Source organism: Microcaecilia unicolor, chromosome 3, assembly GCF_901765095.1.
Source record: "Microcaecilia unicolor chromosome 3, aMicUni1.1, whole genome shotgun sequence".
Lineage (NCBI taxonomy): Eukaryota > Metazoa > Chordata > Amphibia > Gymnophiona > Siphonopidae > Microcaecilia > Microcaecilia unicolor.
This window is the reverse complement of record NC_044033.1, coordinates 263,420,179-263,441,358: the sequence shown is the minus strand read 5'-3', so window position 1 is coordinate 263,441,358 and position 21,180 is coordinate 263,420,179. Positions and strand designations below refer to the sequence as shown.

The window sequence follows — 21,180 nt, the reverse complement described above, 5'->3', positions numbered from 1 at the left end:
GGGCCAGTGGAGACTAGAGGATGTTTAATCTGATTGCATGAGTTGGCAGATAAATTGGAGGACATTAAGAACTGCACTCGCAGGGAATTCCAGAAATAGTGGAATATAAAGAAGTGATGTGGTCACACAGCTGGCTCGCTGGCTGCTACATGAGGATAAGCTGGAGCCCCATATTGGCAGGGTGCACAGAGTCCTGGGGCCTCATCCCCAAGAAAGACCAAAATACAAAATTGTGTGTTTCCAGAGCTTGGTTTTGAAGGAAAAGCTACTGCAACAAGCAAAGGGCTATGGGATCAGTGGAATGGAGTCATGGTTGAACTATTCCAGGATTTGGCCTACACTGGATTGCATAAATGCAGGGCTTTCAAGGAAGTCACCAGAGCCCTGACCCAAGCCAATGTGACATATCACTGGACTTTTCCATTTGTGATTCTAGTTACTTTTAATGGGGTCCATAAGAAGGTGGCTGTCCTTGAAGAAGCTTGAGAACTGCTAAAACGAGAGAGTATAGGGGTCCCTGTGGGTGAAACTGAGGGTCTGGAGAGACAGGATGTCCAGCAGCAGTTGGCGGACATTCACTGACAGAAGGCGGAATGCAAAGGAAGAGGATTTGGAACTCAGCAGAGCTAAGGATCGTTGGCTGGATTTATTTGACTGATGCTTGAATAAGAAACTCTGGTTTCACGGATGTTCAAGCACCATGCCTTCTTCCACTCAGGATGTTGCTTTATGATGACAGCTTGCTAAAGTTTGTTACCTAGAGGTTTATTGTATTGTTGGGGTTATGAGGGGGGAAGGGCAAGCAATACTGGACATATGTTGGTGAAGGGAGGGGGGAAATATATATGTTAGGGGAATCTCTATAATTGTGCTTGTTTGGAGGGGGAAAGTGTGATCATGTTGAGAAGCTGTTAAGAGGAGGAGAGTTGAATTGTGTCACTGGCTTCCTATGACAGGAACGTCCTTTTTGGTTTGTGGGAACTAGCAGCAAGTCCCATGGAGGGTTGGATGGGAGAGGGGAGGACAGGAAGGGGTAGTGTGTGGAGAGAAGAGAATGCCTGGCCCTCTCAGTCCACCCTTGGGACCCCCCAAAAAATGGACTTCTGGCTGTGCAAATAAAGTGCTGGATACAACCAGGATCTCTCAAATTATATCTAGGGTCTATAATCTTAGGTGCTTATTTTTCAGCAAGCTAGGGGTTCTTCAAGAGTACAAAATATCAGTGTTTATCAGTGTTTTCACAGAACAAGTACTATGCTGGGTATCTCTTCTGGTACAATCAAATACATGCATTTGTGCAGTTGGCAGAGAAAATGCACAAAATTAGAATGGAAGATCTATGGATTGCATGAGAGAATATTAGGGAAAATGGTGCTTTTCCTATGTTTTTCCCATTAACACCTTGGGATCGGATATCCATATATTCTTATGGGTGTCTCTAGCATTAGTGCATGCTAAAAACGCTAGCGCACTTATAGTGCAGCTTAGTAAGCAGGGTCCCTAATGTTACTTTCTTTGCACTGGATATGTTTTATTGGTGTTTATTGGTTAAAAATTAAAATCAGAAGCCCTATTTATATCCCAAGAGCAACCAAGTCAACAGGGCAGCATCTTCTCAAACAAAAAGGAGAAACTGATATCTTTATTCAAGGTGGATGGGATTATGGAATATTTTCCCAAATTAAGCTATCCTGGGTACAGAACTTCATAACTTCAAAAATAACTGCAGGAGACTGCAGGAAACAAGGACTTGTGGGTACGATGAACCACATACATTTTATGCAAAAGTGCTGCTCAGAGGATTAAAGCTGCTCACCATATGTGGAATTCCTTTTACAGTTTTTCAGCACTGGCAACAGACTTACAGTGTGGACTGTTCTCCATCTGCCTCTAGACTACCAGGTAGAAAAGGCTGCTAGGAATGAGGAGGTCGCTATTCAAAGTAGAGGCCAACCAAATTTCGGTTTTGGTTTCACTTCAGTGTCGAAACCAGGCAGAAGTCTGTGTTCGGTGTTGTTTCGGTTTCAGCTGAAAATGCCTGCCCCCCCCCCCCCCCCCCCCGCTGTCCCAGACACCCCCTGCCAGCAGCAAGCCCTCTCCCGGACACCCCCCCCCCCCCCATGTTCTTTCCTGCCCCAGCACCGCTGTACTTTCAAAATGACAGCCGAGACAACACAAGACTTCTGCAGGAAGTCTCGGCTGCCATTTTGAAAATACGGCGGTGCCAGCAGGTGAGGAAATAACATGCTTTCCCCCCCCCCCCCCCCCAGAGACAACCAGGGCCGTTCAGGTAGGTACACTAGATACTTCTCTGTCCCAGTAGGGCTCACAATCTAAGTTTGTACCTGAGACAATGAAGGGTTAAGTGACTTACCAAGGGTCACAAGGAGCAACAGTGGGATTTGAACTGGCCACCTCTGGATTGCAAGATTGGTGCTCTAACCACTAGGCCACTCCTCCACTCATAGACTAGCATTCCTTTCTCACTTTTCTTCATCTCTCTTTCACCCAATAAGCGATGGCAGTTAGTGCAGTGAGCTGAGATCCTAGGCAACTGGGTTCAATTCCCACTGCAGCTCAGGGGAGTAGCCAGACACCCAATTTTGGGTGGGCCTGGGCCCAAGATGGGTGGGCAGAAGAATTCCGCCTTGTCCCACAAGTGATTTGGTCTCTGCCTCTCTCGCCTGCATACCATATGGTCTCTCAAACACCCCCCCTCCCCAGCAAATTTTCACCAGCAGCGAGCAGCCACTAATACACACTGCTCATGTTGGCCCCACAGCCTTCCCTCTGATGCAACTTCCTGTTTCCCCATAGGCAGGAATACATCAGAGGGAAGGCTGTGGGGCCGGTTCGAGCAGTATGCATCAGTCGCTGCTCGCTGCAGGCGAAGATCTGCTATTTAAAAGGTATGCAGGAGGGACAGTTGGGAGTCTTCAACTGGTGAGGATTGGGAACCCATGCCAGCCACATGCTGCTACTGGGTGGGCCTGAGCCCCAAATGGAGGGGCCTGGGCCCACCCGGGCCCACCCTTGGCTACGCCACTGCTACAGCTCCTTGTGACCCTGAGCAAGTCACTTAGAGAAGACTCTAGATCAACAGATGCTTCTCTAAAATGCTGCCGGAACTGAGCTGATTCTGATCTTCTTGTACTGGCAGTTTGAATACTCCTTAATGTGAAAGGGGTTTGAAGAATAGATGTTTTGTACCAGTGTTTTATGCTACTTCATATTATTGGGAAAGGGTGCTTTAGGGGGTCTTTTACTAAGGTGCTTTGTGAAGAATGTAGTATAAATGATCCAGTGAAAAAACAAGTATGATGAAAGATATTACGCTGGTGAAACAAGCCAAAGATTTAGGGACAGGAAAATAAAATTACAGTTCAGAAGGTAAACATTTCTCAAAGAAAGTTCACTCCCTGAACAACCACACAATCAGCCTATTTTTAAGAGTGCACAAGAAGGGAAACTGTTTGAAATTAGGATGATGAAACGTTTCGAAATAACAGAAAAGGCGCTAATATGGATGCTGGCTTTCTCACCTGTTATCAGATCTAAACCATTTCTACTAAAGTTTGACTGTCCAGCAGGGCTGCATGAAAGATTTTGGCAGCCACAGACAAGACCAGAGAGCAGGAGAGACATAGAGGGGCATTTTCAATATGACGTCTAAGTCTGACTTTAGACGTTTTGCAAAAAAATGTCCAAAATCTGAATAAGAAAGTTCATTTTCCAAAAAGAAAAACATCCATCTTTTGTTTTAGAAAATACTGTTTCTAACAAGGTTTTGTGCTTTGGATGTTTTGTTTTTTGGTTCATTTTCAAAACAAAAATGGCCAAGTGAAAAACGTAGAAAATCAAGCCATTGGGATGTAGGAGGGGCCAGCGTTTTTAGTAGACTGGTCTCCTAGACATCCCAGAAGATAAATGGGACACCCTAGTGGACTTCAAAAGCATGCTCCCAGGTACACATCTCACCATTGCTCCCTTATGTTGTCTGCTGGGCACCCTAAAACCCACTACCCACAGCTGTACACAATAGCTCTTATGGGTGAAGGGGGCACCTATATGTGGGTACAGTGGGTTTCTGATGAGTTTTGGAGGGCTTACAGTTTCCACCACAAATGTGACAGGTAGAGGGCGATAGGGACCAGAGTCCCCCACGCCATGGTGCACTGCACTGACCACTACACTACTCCAGGGACCTGATTGCTGCTCTAACAGATCTGGCACTAACATCTGAAGCTGTCATAGAGATTGATAAATCATATTTGTATTCACATTTGTAGGGGGTGGTAGGGGGTCAGTGACCACTGGTGGGGTATTAGAGGGGTCATCCCTGATTCCCTCCAGTGGTTACCTGGTCATTTAGGGAAACCTTTTTGTGCCTTATTCGTTATTTTTTTAATTTTTATTTGTTACATTTGTATCCCACATTTTCCCACCTATTTGCAGGCTCAATGTGGCTTACATAGTACCATAAAAGCGTTCGCCAATTCCAGTATGAACAAAAACAGTAATGTTGTGGTAGAATAAGGTTCGTGTGTACAGACACATTAGGGAATCGTAGAGAGGAAGAGTTATTATATGTCCATTACGAGCTTTGGTTTCGTTGTATTGCAGAGTACAGGCATTTAAGTTGGGTCGGAAGGGTATGCCTTTTTGAACAGGTTAGTTTTTAATGATTTCCGGAAGTTTAGGTGATCATAAGTTGTTTTCACGGCTTTTGGTAATGCGTTCCATAGTTGTGTGCTTATGTAGGAAAAGCTGGATGCATAGCTTGATTTGTATTTGAGTCCTTTGCAGCTTGGGTAGTGGAGATTTAGGTATGTTCGTGTTGATCCTGTTGTGTTTCTGGTTGGTAGGTCTATGAGGTCTGTCATGTATCCCGGGGTTTCGTCGTAGATAATTTTATGAACCAGGGTGCAGATTTTGAAAGCAATACGTTCTTTTATTGGGAGCCAGTGCAGTTTTTCTCGGAGGGGTTTGGCGCTTTCGAATCGCATTTTTCCAAATATAAGCCTGGCTGCCGTGTTTTGAGCGGTCTGAAGTTTCTTTATAATTTGTTCTTTGCATCCCGCATAAATTCCATTGCAGTAGTCTACATGGCTTAGTACCATTGATTGTATCAAGTTGCAAAATGTTTCCCTCAGGAAGAATGGTTTCACACGTTTGAGTTTCCACATTGAGTGGAACATTTTATTTGTTGTAGATTTCACTTGGTTCTCTACTGTGAGGTTATGGTCGATTGTAATACCGAGAATTTTCAGGCTGTCTGAGATAGGGAGGGTATAATCTGGGGTGTTTATGTTTGTGGATTTGTTCGTATTGTATTGGGATGGGAGGATGAAACAGTGTGTTTTTTCTGTCTTGAGTTTTAGTTGAGTTGAGTTTTAGTTTATAAAAACAGGTCTAGCTCAAAACTTCTTAGTTTTAGTCCAGGACGGTTTTGTTTTGTTCCATTATGGCTGAAAAACGTCCAAGTGTTAGGAACGCCCAGATCCTGTCTTTAACACGCCCCTGACACGCGCCCTTGTGATTTGAATGCACTTCTGATGGACTTCATAGAAAAACATTTAAAAAATTGGTTTTGAAAATACCAATTTGGACATTTTTTGCGAGAAAAACATCCAAATGCAGATATGTCACTTTTTGGACATTTTTCTCTTTTGAAAATGAGCTCCGTAGACTATTTGGGGAGTCTACAGTGGGTGGGACCAAAGTGGGGCTTCAGTGCATAATTGTCTGACAACACGCAAAAGGTAAAAGACCAGCCAAATAGTTGAAGGTAATACATATCTAATATCTATATTTATTAAAAGTATTAAATGCGAAAGAATAAAGTGGCCAGAAAATCAGACAGTGCACACTTTCAGTAGATATATATATAGGTCTGTTAGTCAACTGAATTAAAGCAGAATGAACACAGCAGAGACCCCCTTCACTGCACCAGCTTATGATGATACAAGCACTCTGCATGTACTCCATGGAATTAGGCACCAAAAGAATACAACACAGTAAATAAATCATATTCTGGAAATATATGTACCTAATGAGCCTGGACCCTGCACTGCCCCCATTTTCCAATCACTCTGATTATCCCCATTTAGGGTCTCCCTCCTTTGTAGACCAAAGGAATGAGGAGGAGGAGGGTGATTACACTCCTACAGGTGGTGGAACTTCCTAATGTTGGTATACCTCTGACAGCAGGCCTGCAAGACAAATTCTCTCTCATCCAGCATGAGGTAGCCCCAAGCAATGTGGTGTACCTGAGCAAAGATACTTCTCGCTGTGGAACAACATTTCTCTGATGGACAGTGCTATACGAACTATATGGGTGCAATCAATTGCAATCTCAAAAATTCAGGACTGCTCAGAAATTCAAGTGGTTGGGTGTACTATTCTAAACCAATATGTCTTTAATACTTTTTCTCTGAACTGCTAAGACCACTTCCAACATTTGGTCCAGTCTAACGGACTGAAAAAAACAACTGATGCTAGCGTCACCATTTCAAAAGACAATTCAAAATCAAAGATTTTCAGCTCTCTATTCCCTGTACTTGGAGTTAAAATATGGAACTCTCTACCTATTGCCAGCAGAACAGAAAACAGCTACCTTAGCTTCAGGAAGAGGCTCTTTCCAAAGACTGCTTCATAACAATCCATTGACTCTTGTCTTTTAGATTGTAAGCTCTTTGAGCAGGGACTGTCCTTCTATGTTTGAATTGTACAGCGCTGCGTAACCCTAGTAGCGCTTTAGAAATGATTGTTGTTGTTGTTGACTTCTACGTCCTAGTATCATCCATTATCCTTTCCTATAATGTTTTTGGTCTCATGCATTACACCAATGGTTTCTAATTGTTCTCATACCTCACACTAACATTATCTATCGGCTTTTGTCTCACCTAGAATGTAAACCGCGCTGAACCCTGGAAAGGGGATAATAGCAGTATACAAGGACTGATTTGGTTTTAAAACATCGCATTCTTTACAACAATTTGTAATCTGCTCATTTCTCCTTTTTGAATAGTCTGCAAGATAAAACAACAAAGCAGAACTTGTAAAAAACGCAGTCTTTATTAGTAGATTAAAAGCTCCCAGACATTTAACATAATATGGCCGACATGGCCATGTTTCGCCAGTATAAAAATGGCTGCGTCAGGGACAGTGGGTCACCAGCCGATTTAAAATTCCAATAATAGCCAGGCTGGTGTGGCTGTTAAAACAAAGAAAGCTAGATTCTGGGAACAGTTTCTCAAAAAAAACCCGCTGTGAATGCAGTGAAAGCAATATGTTTTCTCTTCCATACTGGATTTGCCGGACCAACTGGTTTGTTGTTTTTTTGCAATCAATTACATCCATTACATTATAGCATATGAGCAATATTAAATTTTAAAAAATGTTTTAAACATACTGCACCTTCTGCTGCTGTGCCCACCAGTGGCATAGCCACAGGTGGGCCGGGGCCCACCCACTTAGTGCTCAGGCCTATCCAACAGTAGCACATGGTAATGAAAACGCTGCTCTCCACAATACTGGCACCTTCGCATGCTCAGTTTTTAGCGGATGCCTGCTACAGACTACCAAGATGGAGACTGGAGAGAAGCATTTTCCCACCAGCTGAGATATTTTCTTGGTGTGGGGGTGGGGGACAGAACATTTGGTGCCCACCCACTTCTTGCCTTGGCCCACCCAAAATCTGCTGTCTGGCTACGCCCCTGGTGCCCACTTCTCGAGGTACTGGATATACCCCAGAGCCATATTTCATCATGGTCATATAGGGCTCCTTGTACCAAGCTGTGGTAAAATGGGCCCTGCTGTGGCATCAGGGATTTGCCGCACACCGAGGCCCCTTTTACCACAGCAGGTAAAAGGCAAAAAAAAAAAAATAGCTGTGCGGTAAGTGCAGTAAATGCACAATTGCCTCACGGCCATTTCCAGGGGGAGCCCTTACTGCCTCCTATTTTGGAAGCGGTAAGGGCTCCCACGCTAATCCAGCAGTAACTGTGCACTGCCCAATTACCACCAGGTAAGCCCCCGGCACTAAAAAAATATATATATATATTTTCTATCACACCAGAAATGGTGCACACAGGAAGCAGACCAACCACCAGCTCCTATGGTAGGCCAGCAGTAGTACTGGATTGGCGCACGCCAATCCTGAGGTAGCTCTACCGCAGCATTGTAAAAGGGCCCCTAAATTGCCCAATCCATCTTCCAACAATCTGCTGCTCAAAAAGAAATATAAAGCATTGAGTAACTTCACCAGCCTGGCATGCCCACAAACTGACAGGATCAATATCACTCCAAATACAAGATTGGATAAAGACACACACTAACCTGGTACATTTCTAGGGCCCAAATGTTTACAGAGAGACCCTGCTAGGGTTGCCAACTGTGTGGTTTTTTCAGGACTGTAAAGATTTTTTGCATTAATGTCTGGAAGCCAGAAGGATGGTTGAAGTGTCTGGACATTTTTCAGAATTCAGACCTCTATAACTCTCCAATCCTCCTCCATGGGACCAGGAAGTTACGTCAGAGGGAAAGCCTGAATCTGGTGCAAGCACGGGGAATAAGTAGCTGCTTGCTACCGGCGAAGACCTAAAGGATTTAAAGGTATGGGGGGGGCAGGGGATGGAGTTGTGATCCCCCCCAATTGCCGTGGGGGGAGGGAGAGATGCCAGGCCTGGGGGGGGGTTAACTCCACCCATTTTGGGCTTAGGGCTACCCAAAATTGGGCATCTGGCTACATCCCTGGCTTACAGGCTGAGAGAATAATCATTGGGTGCAAAATCACAAAACTTGAAGAAGGCATCTCCTACATAAATCTTGCAACACAGAATGGGTTTGCTGTGTTTCCTAATTTGAAAAACATGTCTTTCATACATACACTCCTGAACAGCATTACTAGGAAAGACACATGAACTATACTAGGTTACACTTAAACCACAAGACCCTAATGCAATAGTCAGGTGGTTTTTCTTCTGCATTTCCACTTTTGGAATACAAGCAGGTGAGGGCTATTGGGTAGTTTGCAACTGTAGATTAAGAAACATCTTTCTGAACAACTTTGTGAATGCCTTAATAGAAAAAAAAAAATAACCACAGAGGCTTCATTCTGCACTTCAGAAATGTACAGGACCTGGACAACCATTAGGCAAGACTAGGCAATCAGCTAAGGCAGCAGCTTCTAGGGGGGGGGGGGGGGGGGGGGGGGGGGGGGTGCAGAAACAGCTGCAGTCAAACCAAACAGTAATCCCTGACAGCCACTCAAAGAACCATCAGCACCTACTTTTACCTGCAATAGAAAGTTTATTTAAAAGCATTATCTCCAGTTATGAGGTTTCATAGACTTTTTGTCAGGTGATCATGATTGTAGAGTTTAATTATCAGAATCTTGGAGGAGGGTGTTGAAAGCAAGTGGAAATTGGGAGGGGGAGGGGGGCCACAAGGCTGCGGGTTCAAGGGGTATCTAACATCAACCCTCACCCAGCTGGGATTTCACGATTTCCCCAATGAATATGCATATCATGCAATTAAGTAACCACTTTTCACAATTCTAATCCCAAAAATATAATTATTTTTATTACATGCATGTGACAAATCCTTGTCATACCCAAATATTACATAACCATGATCATATCCTATTTACCTCAAAACACTCAACAATCATACAACTCATTCATCCCATACAATACCTACAATACTGATTCTGATTGATTTCAACTCTTTACATATTCCCAGAGTTTCAAGACCATAAATATAACATCACGTAACAATTTTTTCTTCAATATAACGTTTTTAAACAGTGCTGACATTCTTCAACGAATCTTCAAAACAAAACTGTCCACGATCTTTATACCACTTTTGTTCAATAATGTGGTGCTTGTAACAAATACAGTCACCTCGCATAACAGCCTTGTACTGTGTTGATATCCAAGTGAGCTATATCTCTTGTTGGCTCACAATACTTGCATAGCCTTGTATAGCTTCACTGTTAGATGATTCAATCACAACTTTCAACACCGTCAAATAGATCTCATGCATATTGTGGAAATCCTGCAAACCCGACTGGGAGAGGGTCAACACTGGAGACCCTTAGTGTTTCACTGGCCTTAGATGCGTGAAATATTCTTGAGACACATTCAACACTCAGGGCTGCTGTAAAGGTATTAAGAACCCTAAGTTCAGCCTTCTGCCAAACCCCCGACACTTTGCTCTCCTCACCGCCACCCCAGACACGATCTTCTGCTGCTGTGCCCACTGCTCGAGGTACTAGATACACCCAGAGACATGTTTCGTTATGGTCCATAGTATCAGACTTAGGGCTCCTTTTACGAATCTGCAGTAAAAGAGGCCCTGCGGTAGCATTGGTAATACCATCCCTCCCACAACAATCCTGTAAAAATGCAAAATTAAACCTCATCTAATCAGCCCACGGTGGTAAGTGGTGTCTGAACTGCTCACAGTTGTGGGCTGACCAAACCCCGCATGCTCAGTGCCAGGATATGTGCGGCTCCCGGCACTGAATGGCCATGTCTCAGCGGTCACCAGGAAGTTAACTGTGTGCTGGTCGTTATTTAGACTGGTGCCCGGTTAGCTTCGCTGCTAAGTTAATACAGCCTTTTTGCTGTCCTGACTTTATGCAGTTAATAAGCCAGTTACTGGCCTGAAAATCACAGCCAAACAGCTAAGTAGGCGCTCGACCCCCAGCAGGTCCCTAACCTAACAGATTAAATGCCACTGAATCTTGTGTGCCAGGTTACTCAGCGGGTTAAACCGTTTTGAATATTGGGCAGCATATTTTTAAATATTAAAATCTTTGCTTTGTATGTGAATATATAATCAGGGGAATTTTCAAAAGACATTTACCAAGGTAAATAAGCTAACTGGGTGAATCTCTTCATAAAAGCAATTAATACATCCCAATAAATAAATAAATAAAATAATTGAAAATTGCCATTCCTCCATGCAGGTAAAAGTATGCACTGATACTTCTTTGAGTTATTTTGCTGTCAGGATCCTCTGTTCTGTTTTGACTGTAGCTGCTCTTTATCACCCCTCAGAAGCTACTGCCCTAGACAACTGCCTAGACTTGCTTAATGGTTAGGCTGACCCTGTCTACAGTGTACACCAGTACCGCAGCCAGAGCCCCTCTCCTGTCAAGTCTGGCACATGAGTCAGTATTACATAGCATAACGCCTCTCAATAAGTTGCTATCTTACTCCTCAGAATCAGGGCATTCATGCAATGGCCAAAATTCAGTGGGGGACCTCCTTCCATACATCCAAGGCCAGATTTTCCATTAGATACAGTAGGCACTTGCCTAGAGGTGTGCACCACGCAGGGTGCTCTGGCTTAAAAGTGGGTTGATAAATTAAATTCATAGTTAAAAAAATAAGATTAACTAAAATTGTAAACAAATTGACAATAATAGATGGGAGTCTATGGTAACAACAGAACAGTCCTCACTTCCCTCTGCCCCAATCCTCTGCCATCCCACTAGCAAGAGAACAGCAGCATTTCTTCCCTGCTTCTGCCTGTTTCTCTGCAGGTTTCAATCTCAAATCTCAACCACAAGAAGTCTTGTGGGATCTGCAGGTAAACATGACCCCACCACTAACTGAATGCACTAGAAAAGGCATATGTGGGTAAGAAGCACAGTTTCCCCCCCCCCCCCCTGCAGAAAGGAAGGAAGGGGTGGAAGCATCCATTATTCTACAGAAAGCAGGAAAGTTAGCTGTATAGCCTGGGGGGGGGGGGGGGGACAAAGGAGGCGGCGCAGTTCCTATATCTAGGTGCACCCAAGATGTAAATCCAGCCCTATGTGTATTCACAAACCATGTAGTTTCATCCACATTATCTTTTTGAGGGGGGAGCGCTGCATACACACTTTTTGTTCCAGTATTTCACACATGTTCCTTTTCCTCTGGTTCATCTGTCTCTGTAGTAAATATGCCTGATTTCCATTTGACTTCTGACTCAGGAAACCAGACCCGGGAGCTGCCTCATATTAGGGGAGGTTCACATTCTTATGTCCAAGGCAAAATATGCAAAAACCAAACAAGCTTCTGAAGACCAATTTGAACAAAATACCAGGGAAATCCAAACTGTAATGCTACCCACGGGCCATGTGATACTGAAATACACAGGCAGAGTGGAACAGAGTACCTACCCAGCCCCAACAACATTTTGCCCTGCACAGCATCAGCAGCAACTAGGGTGCCTGAGGGGCAAGGATGGAATTTGGTGTCTCTGTTGAGCCTGAGGGAAAGTAGACTTGTGTCTCTTAAGTCCTCATCTCACAGGAAAAACTGTTCCATTAGCACTCTGAACATGTTTTTGAAGGGCTCTGGTCCTGAAGTCAAGACCTAGGGGACTTGTCAGTGGGATTCTAGGAAGTGCATTAGGGGCATAACAGGGGGTACTCGAACACCCTCGTTAGTAAGCAAGGCTCTCACTAGATTCAGGAAGGGGTAACCCGTGTTGATTCCCACCCCCTTCAATTACTTTGATCAACACTCAGGAGAGAGACCACCCCTGGATTTGCCAAAAATACCACGGGAAGGGGAGGGAGGCTGCAGTAAGGGAAAGCCCAAATGCACAATGTGGAGCTGCTGCCTGCCAAAACTCTTGCTTCTGAAAGTTGCCGGAATCCCCTCACTCGCCTCACATCCTCTTCAGATCTGTGCGGGGGAGGGGAGCCGCCTGGTCCTGTGCGCTACATTATTATGGAGACAAGTCTCCGCACGCCCGCACAACCCCCCTCCGATCCCCCTTCCTTACCCAGGTAGCGGCGGAGCTGGAGCAGAAGCTGCGGGGGGCCTCCGTTCACCTGGTAGAAAAGGGAGCCCAGGCAGAAGAGCAGCAGGCTGGCCATGCACAAGCCGTAATCCCGCACGGAGCAGCGGGGCAGCAGCCCGCAGCGCGCCGAGACGCCGCCCGCATCCTTGGGCTCGCCGCTCTTCTTCTTCTTCATCCTGTATCCCCTCCTGGCCCCGGGAGACGGGGAGAGCTCATCCGTCCGCCTGGCAGGCTCTGCTCAGGGGGAAAGTGGGGGATCGGCAGACTGTCCTCCTCCTCCTTTTGCTCCCCGCATTTCCCGGCACCGGGAGCTGCGGAGCCGGCACGAAGCTCTGTCTCAGCTTGAGCTCTCTCTCTCTCTCCGCAGCTGCCGAGCGAGCCAGCACTGCTTCAGCATCCCACCCTCCCCGCATTTAACCCTGCCTGGTGTCAGATTACCGCTTTCTTACTGCGAAAGTACTTGTACGAGGAAAAGTTGTTTTCTGTTTCTTTTGCATCTTGCCAGTTTGGGGGCTCTCTCTTTCGACAGGAGCGACCTCTTGGGGCACGAACGGGAGATGCGCGTGTTTCTTCTCACGCTTTGAAAATTGCCTTATCCGTTTTTCCAACGATCAATTAAAGAAAAATAAATTTAAAAAAAAAACATGTAAAGCGTTCACCAACACCCACAAACTGAGAGGATCGATATCGCTCCGAAGACATGATTGGATTAAGACTACGCCGACCCGGTGCATGACTAGGACTCTGCTCAAATGTTTAGAGAGAGGCCCAGCTAGGGTTGCCAAATGTTTGGGGGGTTTTTTCTTTCAGAACTGTGAAGATTTTTACATTAATGTCTGGAAGCCAGAAGGATGGTTGAAGTGCCTGGACATCTTTTTTTTAGTCTTAATATTTGTATTGATTTTGTATTAAAGAGAGAACATTAATAACAATTGTACTACAATATGATATTTAAATTGAGTTAAAATAAAATTAAAAAAAAGACACCTTAAAGTATGTAAGCAGTATAAAGTTCATGCATGTGACACAGATGGTAATAATATACATGAAGAAAAAATAAAAAGTTCAATATACATCTCTCACTTCACATCTTCAAAATAGGATATCAATGGAGGCCATTTTTCTTTATACAAAGCATATTGAGATGTGTATTTATTTATTTATTTATTGCATTTGTATCCCTCATTTTCCCACCTTTTTGCAGGCTCAATGTGGCTTACAATGTATCGTACTTGGTGGAAATAAATTAGAAAACAGACATTTAATGTTACATAAACAAACACTTAATGTTACGTAAAGACCTTGAATAGCATAGTAGAGATTGAATAGCGTAGTAGAAATTTAAACAAGCAGATGAAAACAATTCTGAACATAGGTAGGAGGAGATGTGTTACATTTACAGTTGTTGGTGTTTGTGGTATGCCTTATTAAAGAGATGGGTCTTCAGAAATTTACGAAAGTAAGTTAGTTCGTAGATCATTTTTAAGTTTTTAAGTTTCATATTTATAGGTTTGGAACAATAAATTCCACCATTCTTGATAAGTAGCTTGTTGTAAAGCTTTCCAGTGTGTAAAGACTACTTTCAAAGCTAGATTCAACATGATATTAACAAGCAAACATTCATTAGTCTTTAAAATGGGTCTAATCGGGTGGGACTTCTTGTTTCAGACCTTAGAAAGCATGGGTATAGCGGGGTGGTTCCTGCGGGCTGTTCGTACTCTATATTGCCAGCCCACGGCGAGGGTTTTTGTAAATGGCACAAGAGTCAGAGTTCCAAATATGTCGTTGAACGAGACAGGGGTGTCCACTCTCCCCGCTACTTTTTGTTTTGTCCTTGGAGCCACTGCTGAGGATCATTGCATCTACCCAGGACCTTGAGGAGGTCACCTTGGCAGGTCATGACATCAGGGCGTTGGCCTACGCAGATGATCTGCTGGTACTATTGAAAAACCCTACCCAGACCTTAAGCAGGCTGCTGCAGATAATTTAACAATTTGGGAAATTTTCTGGCTTTAAATTAAATTTACACAAGTCCATTGCACTTCCCATTTTACCAGACGTCAAAACATCTTGGCCTGGACAGTTTCCCTTACAGTGGGCGCAGGGCATGATTAAGTATTTAGGAGTATGTATTCCAGCTGATTTGTCCCAGTTATATGAGCTAAATATACAACGCTTATTGAAAGACACTGGAAAACAATTGCAGGCATGGGGATCCCTTCCACTCACTCTCCTGGGGCGTTATGCATTGTACAACTTGATTGTAGTTACAAAGTGGCTCTATGTTTTTCAAACTCTCCCGCTTTACTTAAAGAGGGGGGAGAAAAAGAAATTAATGAGGTTAATGCAAACATTTTTGTGGAGTGGGAAGAAACCCCGCCTTTCCATTCCAACACTGAGTATACCGGTAGAATATGGGGGTTTGGGACTATTGAACGTGAAATATCTAACAATAGCTGGTGGCATGCGTCACATCACTGACTGGTTTCGCAGAACACAGGACCATACAAATACAGAACTGGAATTACAATTATACCCAGAAACGCACTTCAGCAGCTATTTGCACACGATGGGATTACCATTGCCGCCCCTACTGAAGCATACAGGAATAATGACATCAGCAAAAGCAACTTGGAAATGGATCTGTAAATTACACGGATTTTCTTTGAAGGTTACACCATACTTGCCAATATGCGGGAACCCTGCCTTTGCACCTGGAAGGCTGTATTCGGTGTTCCGCAGATGGAAAAGGAAAGGGATAGTATACTTGTTACAAGTACTTACCCGTGAAGGACAGATAAAGCCATTTCAGGAGCTCTGTGCTGAATACGCCTTGCCACCCTCTGATGAGTTCTATTATGCACAGCTAAAGCATTATATACGTTCCTTATCCTGGGAGGCGCTGGCGGAGGATGTCCAGGAAGAGTTGGCAACAGCATTCTCTTTAGAGGCACAGCAAAAAGTGCCCCTCACGTTCCATCACAGGCACGTCAGGGACACAGTTACTGAACTAGACTATGCCAAGTTACTGGCTGCCTGGAAACGAGATATCCCCATGGCCCTTACATTGCCTCAGTTCAAGTCCCATGTGCTTACAATGCGCAAAACAATGAACATGACGCAGCACTGGGAGCTGCAATACAAATTTGCTCTTCGACTCTACATTTCTCCCAGGAGAGCCTTTCACATGGGACTCTCGCCTTGGGGAGAGTGCCTCAAATGCAGGGATCTGGGGGCCACCCTCAGGCACATGTTTTGGTCCTGCAAGGGCATAGTCTGATTTTGGAAGGAGCTAGTACAATATGTTTCTGAGATGTGGAAGGCGGGCTGGAAGTATGACTCGGCGCTGCTCCTGGGCCATCCTGTTCTCATACACCCTGTCCCATCAGGATTTACCGCTTTTGTACGCAAAGCTATTGTAGTGGCTAAACAAGCAATACTCTCAAAATGGCTTTCATACAACTACCCTACAGTAACACAGTGGCGTGTGCGTATGATAACACTACTGCGGGTAGAGAGGGTGGGAATTACAGACTTTAAAACGAAGACTGGAGTGTGTTTCCAACTCACTTGGACTCCCTTTTGGAATACTCTGACTCCAACTGCCAGGAGTAGACTGTTAAACTTCTAGCTATTGCCCTGTACCCTGCGTTATTATGTTCATTTGATGCCATACCAAGGGAAAAAGGGGGGGGGGTGGGAGGGGAAGGGAAGGGGAGGGAAGGTTAAGTTCTATTTGTTGGGGTGGAAGTACTATGTGCTAGTTTAGCCACATGGGGGGAAAATATCAGACGTTCATACATGATGATGTTAACTTTTCTTCTTAAGTTTTGAATAAAAATGATTGAAACATAAAATGGGTCTAAAACATTGATCTTTAAGTATCACATATTTATATACTGTTGGACCAGAAAGATTGAATATATCTACTAAATTGGACCATATGTCCTTCCAAAACTTTTGAATACATATACAATTGAATGTAATATGCTTAAGAGTACCTTGTTGGGATTGACAAGACCAACATAAGTTGGAAATAGAAGAGTTAATCATATGTGACTTGAGAGGTGTCCATAAGGATCTACAGTATGAGTGAAGAAATAGAGGAATTGTGTTATTGAGGAGGATCTGGAGCCTTTAAATAAAGAACTCCATACCTGCTCCCAAGATTTGTCAGTGATAGATTGCTGAATATCCTCTTCCCAACATTTGCGTAAGCCCACACATTTAGTAGGAAAGTTGTTTAAGATGAATTTGTATATATGGGATACAACATGTCCAGAGAATTGAAATTGCTTGGAAATATTAATAATCTCAGGAGCATGGGACAACTTTTGTATTTGTAATTTACTCTTCCTCAACATTGTATTAAGCTGTAACCATTGATAAAAGTGAGTATCTAACAAAGAGAATTCAGCTTTCATAACTGAGAATGATTTCCAAGTGTGATTATTTACATCAATTAAATCATTGAGATCCCATATGCGTTGCCATTGTGACCAAGAGATTTACTTTTTATTAATTACAAATTTGGGATTATTCCATATAGGTATACATGTGGTGCTGTCCCAGGATACAATCATCTGCTTATCAAAAGAGGATATTAATTTATGAGTAGTGTTAATAATTGGATTCAAGGCTATGCTTTTGGGAAGGTGCATGCCAATTAAATGAGAGTGTACCGGCGGATCTATAATAAATTGCTCAAAAATTAACCACCTAGGTAAAGAGGTAATAGTGGAAGGAGAGATCCACTCAAAGCCCTGACACATAATGAAGGCTTTATGATATGTTAAGAGATCAGGAAACCTTACCCCACCCTGCAATTTAGGAAGCTTTAGCTGACCTAAGGAGATTCTGGGTGTCCTAAGATCCCATAAGAAATTAGAGAGCAGTTTTTCTAGCTTTTTATAAAAAGAGCTAGAAAAAATGAGAGGAATCATGCTTAAAATATCTATAATTTTAGGTACTATCATCATCTTAATAGTGTCAAGCCTACCCCACCATGATAAATTGAGCGGAGACGAAGATGAGAGAGAACTTTCATCTTTAGCTATAATCTTATCAGAGTTGAGTTTAATAGTGGTAAGAAAGTCTCTATCAAAAAGAATGCCTAGATATTTGATAGAGGAGACTACCCACTTAAGGGGGTAACCAGAAATGATAAAAGGAGTAGAGGCATCATTTAGAGGCATTAGATCAGTTTTATCCCAGTTGATTTTATATCCTGACAGCCTTGAAAATTGGGAGATTAGCTGAATAAGTGCCTCCATAGATGCCTGCGGTTTAGTGAGGTATAACATTATATCATCAGCATATGCTGAAAGCTTAACCTCATCCTGACCCATATGGACTCCAGTAATATAATTTGAGCTTCGAATAGCAGCCAAAAGAGGTTCCAAAGCCAGATTAAACAGTATAGGAGATATAGGGCAACCTTGTCTGGTCCCTCTATGCAATAAGAATGGAGTGGAGAGTTCACCATTAGCTGCAATTCGATCAGATGGTAGTGAATACAGTAAATGCAGCATATGTATGAAATAGGAAAACCAAAATGTCTAAATACATTAAACAAATACTTCCACGTCACCTGGTCAAAGGCTTTTTCAGCATCTAAGGAGACAGATAATATAGGACAATCTTTAGACCGAGCAAAGTGGATGAGATGACAAATTAATCTAGTGTTATCAGCACCATATCTGAGCTTTACAAAACCAGCTTGATCTCTGTGTATAAGTGATTGAATAATGTTTTCCATTCTACAACATAATAGCTTTGTATAGATTTTATAATCAGTATTTAGTAATGAGATTGGTCTGTAATTTTGTACAAGAGTACTGCCTCTGATAGGTTTTGGCAGTACTACAATATTTGCATCCAAAAAAAGACCTAGAGATGAGGAGCCCAATAAAGTTTGATAATAGGCAGGGCCGTGCCAACACGGTAAGCGAGGTAAGCATGGCAGCACCATGCTTACCTCGCCCTCTTCTCCCCAGATCCTTTTCCTTTTTTTTTTTGTTTAAATTTACCTCTGTCTGGCGGCAGCATAGCGTTAGTGAGAAAGAGGCGGCGCTCTCCCGCCCCGACGTGTCAGTCTTCCCTTCGCTCAGTTCCGCCTTCTTCTGACAAGAAGGCGGGAACTGAGCAAAGGGAAGACTGACACGTCGGGGCGGGGGAGCGCCGCCTCCTCACTAACGCTACGCTGCCGCCGGACAGAGGTAAATTTAAACAAAAAGAAAAGGATCTGGGGAGAAGAGGGCGGGTAGTGTAGCGATCGTTTTTGGGGGGCAGTGGGTACTGTAGCGATTGTTTTCGGGGGCGGGCACGGGGCCAACTGCAGGGGGGCGCCGGAGACCCTAGGCACGGCCCTGATAATAGGTCAGCAAGTCAGTTGAAATTGGACATTTTTCAGAGTTCAGACCTCTATAAATCTCCAATCCTCCCCTACGGGACCAGGAAGTTGCATCAGAGGAAAGCCTCAGAGCCCGTGCAAGCACTAAGCGGCGGTAAGCCCAATGCAGGCTTACCATTAACTGTACAGGAAGTATCGCTGGACTACCGCAGTAGCCCGCCAGTAATTCCCACCCCCAGCGTGCCATCATTTCCAGTGCTACAAAAATGTATTTATGTTTGTAGTGCCGAAGTGTACCCAGTGCTAATCAGGCAGTGCCGTGCACTGCCTGGTTACTTCCGGGTTAACGCCGGCCATTTCCTGTAGGAAAGCGAGGCTTCCCTTTTACCAGCTGCAATAAAAGTAAAAGGGGCCCTTAAGGCTTAAGGATTTAAAGGTACAGGAGGGCTGTTGGGGGAGTGAAGTGGCCCCTGATTGCCTGGAGAGATGCCAGGCAGGGGGGCGGGGTTGTCATTCCCACCCATTTTGAGCTTAGCTGTGCCTGAAATTGGGCATCTGGCTATACCCCTGGTTTACAGGCTCTGAGAGAATATTCATTTGGTAAAAAATCACAAAACTTGAAGAAGGCACCTCCTACATAAATCTTACAGCACAGACTGGGTTTGCTGTGTTTCCTGATCTGAAAAACATGTCTTTCATATACACTCCTGAACAGCATTACTAGGAAAGACAAATGAACTGTACTAGGTTAAACAAACCACAAGACCCAAGTGCAACAGTCAGTCAGTTTTTCTTCTGCATTTCCACTTTCTGATTAAAAGCAGTAGGGGACAATTGGTTAGTTTGCAACTGTAGATTAAGAAACATCTTTCTGCACAATTTTGTCAATGCCTATAGAAAATAAATTATCGCAGAGCCTTCATTCTGTACTTGAGAGATGTACAGGACCTGGACAACCATTAGGTAAGACTAGGCAATCACCTAGGGCAGCAGCTTCTGGGGGGGGGGGGGGGGGAAGCAAAAAACAGCTGCAGTCAAAGCAAACAATAATCCCTGACAGTCACGCAAACTCAGCACCTACTTTTACCTGTAGTACAAAGTTTATTTAAAAGCATGCTTTCCAATTATGAGGTTTCATAGACTTTTTGTCAGATCGGAAATAAGCAAATGTTGGTAGATGACAGTATATATAAGTGAAACATCAAAGCATTCCAGTGACAGTCTAACAGGAATGGGGGTGGATAGGTGAGAGACAGGTGAGATGCATTTTTTTATTTATTTTTGTTACATTTGTACCCTGTGCTATCCCACTCATGCCAGGCTCAATGTGGCTTACATGGGGCAATGGAGGGTTAAGTGACTTGCCCAGAGTCACAAGGAGCTGCCTGTGCTGGGCATTGAATTCAGTTCCTCAGGACCAAAGTCCACTACCCTAACCACTAGGCCACTCCTCCACTCCACTGTGTGGAGACAGGAGGGGGACAAAGCAGTACGATTTTCAAAGCAGTACATTTTTATGGTTTATAATGGTCTAGAAAACCCAGATCTTCGTTAAGTCTTGTCTGGTGGGTGTCAAAATATTTAATCATTCTGACTTCAAAGGTCTTACATTCCTATATTGTATTGGGGAGGATACTGTAAAAAAAAAAAAAGTTAAATTTTAAAAAATGCCGCCGGCTTGTGCATAAGGATGTACACAGAGGAAGTATAATAAGGGAATAACTTTTCATACATAGAGTAGTAATTTGTTATAAATCGTAATCAGTGTGACATTTAGAGGGGCTGGTTATAGGGACACCTAAGGTGCAGAGATTTTTATTCTCCTGGTAAAAGGCTTCTAAAACAGACATCATGTTATGGGAATCAGGTGCTCAATATTCAGAGTTTCTATCTATTTATTTACTTATTTATGGCATTTTATTCCACATTCAACATGAATTAGATTGGAATCTGGGAGCATTTAATTCCCCCCCCCCCCCCCCCAGAGATAGTAATGCATTGCTCCCCCAGGCTCTCTCCCCAGG

General features: G+C 43.7%; 1 protein-coding gene across 1 annotated transcript in view; it reads right to left on the bottom strand.

Moving 5' to 3' along the window:
• Nucleotides 1-13,184, bottom strand: part of UST (uronyl 2-sulfotransferase) — a 461,975-nt gene extending 448,791 nt beyond the window's left edge. The window contains exon 1 of the mRNA XM_030198046.1: nt 12,787-13,184. Coding sequence (XP_030053906.1) covers nt 12,787-12,979 — 193 coding nt within the window. The 5' untranslated portion in view covers nt 12,980-13,184. The remainder of the gene's footprint in view (nt 1-12,786) is intronic.
• Nucleotides 13,185-21,180: the final 7,996 nt, after the last annotated feature.